The following is a 5,580-nucleotide window of genomic DNA, read 5'->3' on the forward strand; positions in this document are numbered from 1 at the left end:
CAGCTGCTTTGTTATCTAGTTTCCCTAATGGCTAGCAACCTGCATTCATATCCATAAAACCTTTCAGCAAAGTTCATCCCATACCTGAATACGGAGTTTTGGCTCCTTGTTGTAGTGAATCCTAAAGGATCCAGTTCAATAAATATATCTGTCAACACAGTCACTGTCAACTCCTTGAGACAAGAGCTATGCCATCAATTCTGAAGTTGGAGCTTTCATATCAAGATGAGGATCAACTAGTATCAACACGAGTATAATCACTACCTCTGTTCTTCTAATACAGCTAGTTCTAAACATTTGTACAAGCATACTTTTCCTCATAATGCTCTTCATTAATTTTTGTTATTGTAATGCATGTCTTCAAGAGAGGTCGACATGATTGCTAGTTTCAAATGAACTCTCAACTGCACTACCACGTTCACTTTACACAAACGTTTATTTCATCATGTGTTTGAGTGATACGTAGTTCAGATCCGGAGGAAAGGTGCTTTTGTAATTAACATGACTTTTTTGGCTGCAGATTTTGTTCACCCTCAGGAATGGGTTTGTCACTGTAGCACTTTTCTAAGTGGTGTTTTGGATATCGCCTACAGAATGGGCGCTCAGTATTTTGATCTTTCATGAATGATGTTTGATAGATGGTAAAGCCATCATCACTGCTAGGAACAGATTCATGTGCCCATAGGCAGAAGTTTTGTGAGTTCTGTTGCCTTCTCTCTGGTTCAACCTTCTTCCGTCCAAAACCCTACAAAAAAGATTGAAAGAAAAATTCCTGTAAACATATGACTTAGGATGACAATTTCACAGATGCAGCTTGCAACAGTCACTACCCCATTGGGAAGTTAATGAAGCTGTTACTACAGTGATTTCAAGAACTCATGGTCAGGCTAAGCTAAAAATAATACTGCCTGACTTGCCTGTATGAACATTGCTGGCTCCATACATAAAGGAAAATAGGTTGACTTTCCACCTATTACTACTAATGAATCACTTATACTTTGCATTTCTGTAGCATACTATATACTCAAACTAACAGCTAGATGGATCTTCAGAGAAACAAAGAATTAAGTTAATAACATTATGTTTGGACTGTAGTATAAAACTAAGACAGACTATAAAACAGGAATTTTTAAAAGTATCCCTTACTTGTGTGTCCAATCACAGGAAGATGGAATCTGTTTTTCACACTATGTAGGTTCTAGGAAATTTATTTGGAATTACAGTTTATCAGTACCTCTAAATCTATGAGACACTGAGTATCATACAAAGTGCACAGAAATAGAGGTATTCAATATTAGTGAATAATGAATACCTAAAAATCTAGGTCTAAGAGAGCCCACAGTCAGACAGACATTCAATATGACAATTCAATTCCTCCTCCTCTATTCATTATCTTGTAAACTGTTTCTTTTGCTGCCTAGAAAGATGTCAGCAACCTAAGGAGAACTGAAAATCATGAAACTGTGCATGTACAGACAAGCCAAACACAATTTAAAAAAACATTCAAAATTGTGGCTTCTGCAATATAGATAGAAAAGAGACGTGGATTGGAAAATAATACATTCAGAAGATATATCTGGGGTGTGCTATGGATTTTGGTTAAACTTTTGATAAAGGTGAGTGAACTAGTATGTGCGACTGACCTAGGAGGGGCTGACAAAAGCTTAATGCAAAAGCAATCACTTTTAGCAGAGTGATAGGGCATATAACTTGGTGTAAAATCTCACGCCTTGCCAAACAGAAGCACTGGAAGATGCCTATCAGAGACCCAAATCATGGGCATTTTTGTTCCCCTCAAATTCTGCCCCTCTCAGTGGCCATCCATGCTGTATACCTATGTCAGCCCGGGAGGAGCACACATCCCTATGCTAATAAAGGGTGTGCTTCTTTGTTGTTTATATTTTTCCCTTCTCACAGTTCTGAGCATCTATGATTTTTGCAAGGGAGAGAAATGATGCTGTGTTTAATCTCTGGCAGACTGAGAGAGATGCACTTTCTGATTTTCTCAGTGTTGGGTACTTACAAAATCAAAATATTCTCCTACATTCTGTAAACAATGTCTGTTGTCATGAGAAGAAAATGGAAAGTTGTTGTTCACCGCTTTCTGAAAAGAGAAGGGATGAGAAAAAAAATCTGAATTTTCATATACCTTATCTTGCACACATACACACTAGTCTTAGCTCTTATATTCTGACAGATGCTGAAATTACAGTTGCATACCTTCTAACACTGATGTCATTTTCATATTTTTAATCTTAATCGCACACCATTTTATTGGGGCAAAATGGACTTTTCTTTTTTTTTTTTACAAAAAAAATCATCAGGAGGATGTGTGTTCCCTTGACTTAATGAACATATACATGATTAATAAAAAAGCGTGAATTTTCAAATAAGAAATGCTACATTCCATCTACGAGCAGCAAAATATTAGACATATGTCAGGATTGCCTTGTTTGATTCACTAGTAAGCCCAAAGCTAATTAAAATGAACTACAAAAGGGACCTCAAAACTGAATTAATCTATGATTTATGTACTAAATGTCATGTACACTGCTTGTTGCAGGGGAAGTGGAGGAGGTATTAATCGCATAACTAATTTATAATCTCATTTTTTAACATAATGTTCTTCCAGTCTGTAAAATGAAACTACAGTTTTAGGAGAAAAGGGCATCTGCAACTGCAAAAAACCTAATTGTTTAAAAAGTAATTAACATATTTAATTTTTTAAGCTAAAATGTGAAACACTGAAAACTCTTCTGGACTGTTAGATTGCCTTGATTTTTCCTCATGTATTATTTTTCTGTTTCATGCTGGAAACATTGGGGGTTTTTTGTAATTGATCTAGTGCTTTTTACTTTTAATATTGTGGAATAAAGTTTTCATCCTCCAGCTATGTTATTCACCTCCATACAGAAGAACAAATTTTAATGTAATACAATTTTTAAAACCTGTTTCAAGAGTAAGTGGCTTTTATGAGATATACTCTGAATCAGTTCTAAAGACAGGTATCACTAGAGGTCTGATCCAGCAAGAATAATCAACAAATGAAAATTTGCCTGCATGCAGTCACTTGCATTATCGTATCCTACAGTATTTGGTACACTAACTGAATTTGTTTCATTTTTGGTAGGTGCTGCATGTTCACGTACAAATTCAGCCAGACTGTAGCCCAATAAGTGCAATGGATACATTCTCATACAAGGGCTTAAAATCAAGCACCTTTTATGTTGCTAAAATGGTGACCTACTAAAGGACTCCACTGCAGCTACAAGCAAACCTTAACAAACCTTAACAACTTAGGAATGATGTTTATTATTAGTTCTTATATGTTGCAGGAAAACTGATAACCAAGATGTTACATATTGAATAGTCTCTTGGAATGATTCCACATATTAATTAATGTTTTAAAAAAAAGATTATATAGTAATTATAGGACTATCACAACATAAGAAATAAGAAGTAATATAAACTTAAAAAATACTATAGTTTTGAGAAAATTAATTAACCACACAGCCAGGGATTTCCTTCATACAAAGAGATTAAAGACAGCTTCACATATAGCCATCTTCCAACAACTCTTTATCAGCAGTTTTTAGAAATGTCCCATAAACAAACTCTCTCAGATTGTTCACGTGACATCACATTTTAGCCTTTACTGCATCTTCATACTTTCACTGCAGACCTCCTTCATTAATGAGAACTAGAAATTTCACTAGTTCTTTCTAACAGTGAAGGGTAGCTAAACGGATGGTGTAACATCGGATGGGCAGTCATACTATTGTTGATAAAAGGTCTGTCTAAGCTGGTTTTCCTTCCCAGTGGCCGAGGCCAGGTGCTTCACAGAAAGCTATACAATCAACATAATGTACTATAATCTTCTCCTTTTCACTAGCCCCAAGCTTCTGTTTTGACCATTCCTTCCCAGACCATTTCTGCTCTTGATAACACCAACATTTGTGAAATGAACTCAATATAATATTATGCCTATCGGAAATGAAAACAGAAAATATTCTGCACACAAAGTGCTTGGGTAAAGCAAAGCTCAGCATGGTCATAAAACCAGGACATAAAGACATGCTTATGAAGTTGTAATGTTATAAATGCTCAAGTCTTAAAAATACTGTGTTTTGTTTCCGAAATTGGCCCAATTTTCTCATTTTTAAGAAACCCTTAAAGATGTTTCAAACATGAAGTTTCTAACTTTTTAGTTATAAAGAAATAATTGTTTTCTTAAATATACAGAATGTCTGATATTCAATTCAAAACAGCTGATCAGCTTTTAATTGAATGCTCTTAGAGGGCTATTTTGCACACCTATTTTAGACTGAGATAGATCACAATATATTCTGACACACAGATGTGTCTCAAATAACTGTAACAACTAATAAAAGGGGAAAGTAACCAATACCAGAAATCAGCATTAACTACAGGAGGACTTTGTGTACCCTAAAATTATAACTGAGTAACAGTATATTGTGAAATACATTTCTCCCTCATGGCAGCTGGCAATCATCTTAGTCCTTGTGGCACAAGGTCTGCCAGTCTGCCACAACTGCTTCGTCGCTGCCATAAATATAAGTGCAGTTCTGACTTGTGTAACTTGGCAAGCATTCGCCCAGCAATACCCTGCAAAAAAAGGACTTCTGTAAATTGACTGCATTCGCGCAACAACTTACCTGCTCCCGAGCCCTGTAGCCTGGTGGCAATCTCTCCTCAATATACTCAACTTCTTCTGCATTTTGTACCTGTTTTAGGGCAGAGCCTGTAGTTGACTCAGGGTGGCTTTGACACAGTCCCATATGAGTGAACTAGAAAACAAGAAAATTTTGATCCGTAAGAACAAATAAATCCAATCAGAAACGTGGACAAAATCGGGGTCAGTTATTTTCATTTTTGGTGTTACACCACCACCTAGCGGCCGTCGGAAGAATCAGGCTCCTTCCACATAAAACACCATCCCTACCTTAAAAAAACTTACGATGTAGATGAATTAAATAGGCAAGAAAAAGAGCGCAGAATATTATTTCCCCAGGAACTTTCTGGAAGTTGCTTATATAATGGTAATTAATCTGTTACAAGCACTTATGCTGTAATGTCTTTTTTAATTTCATGCTGTTCCTGCCACTGTATGAAAGCGAGTGCAACGCTACAGCCCTTCACCGTGGCGGCGTCGATAACCACCGTTCCCGTGTCCCTGCGGTACTGAGGTAACACGACTGACCCTAGGAGAATTCCCGCCTTGCTCTCCTCTGTCTCCTTGTGTCCACTTTTTCCTCAGACCAGCAACACGAAGCCTTGTTTTCCTTCGAAAATACATCCGACTCCGTCCTGAAGCCTGGGGGCTTCCTTGGCTAAAGGAGAGTCTCCCCACCATCCCAGCCCCCTTTTCTCAGAAAAGGTGACAAGTGTCAGCAAAGTTTTGGGTGGTTTTCTGGAGGGTTGAAGTTTCAAAACGGCCCAGTTTGGGCCCAGGGTGGTGCCAGCGCCCAGACGGGACCTCTCCGCCCCATGGCGGGCTCCGGCCCTTACCCAGGCGCCGTCGCGCTCCGTGCAGGGGTTGGCTGACCTGCCCTTGGGCAT

The 5,580-nt window shown here is 37.9% G+C and overlaps 1 protein-coding gene across 1 annotated transcript; it reads right to left on the minus strand.

The window, feature by feature from the left end:
* Positions 1 to 496: 496 nt before the first annotated feature.
* Positions 497 to 5,580, minus strand: TEX36 (testis expressed 36). Its single transcript, XM_013944940.2, has 4 exons — positions 5,530 to 5,580; positions 4,677 to 4,808; positions 2,024 to 2,104; positions 497 to 745 (listed from the first exon to the last, which is right to left on the minus strand). The coding sequence occupies exons 1-4, from the start codon at positions 5,578 to 5,580 to the stop codon at positions 497 to 499; spliced, it is 513 nt and encodes a 170-aa protein (XP_013800394.2).

This window comes from Apteryx mantelli, chromosome 7 (genome assembly GCF_036417845.1).
Source record: "Apteryx mantelli isolate bAptMan1 chromosome 7, bAptMan1.hap1, whole genome shotgun sequence".
In the NCBI taxonomy this organism is placed as follows: domain Eukaryota; kingdom Metazoa; phylum Chordata; class Aves; order Apterygiformes; family Apterygidae; genus Apteryx; species Apteryx mantelli.

Excerpts from the sequence above, each read along its gene's own strand:
- TEX36 (XM_013944940.2), bottom strand. The coding sequence starts at position 5,580 with ATGCCCAAGGGCAGGTCAGCCAACCCCTGCACGGAGCGCGACGGCGCC. Across the intron at positions 2,105-4,676 it reads GCTACAGGGCTCGGGAGCAG|AAAGCGGTGAACAACAACTT; the intron begins GTAAGTTGTTGC and ends TTCTCTTTTCAG. Across the intron at positions 746-2,023 it reads TAGGAGAATATTTTGATTTT|GGTTTTGGACGGAAGAAGGT; the intron begins GTAAGTACCCAA and ends TCTTTTTTGTAG.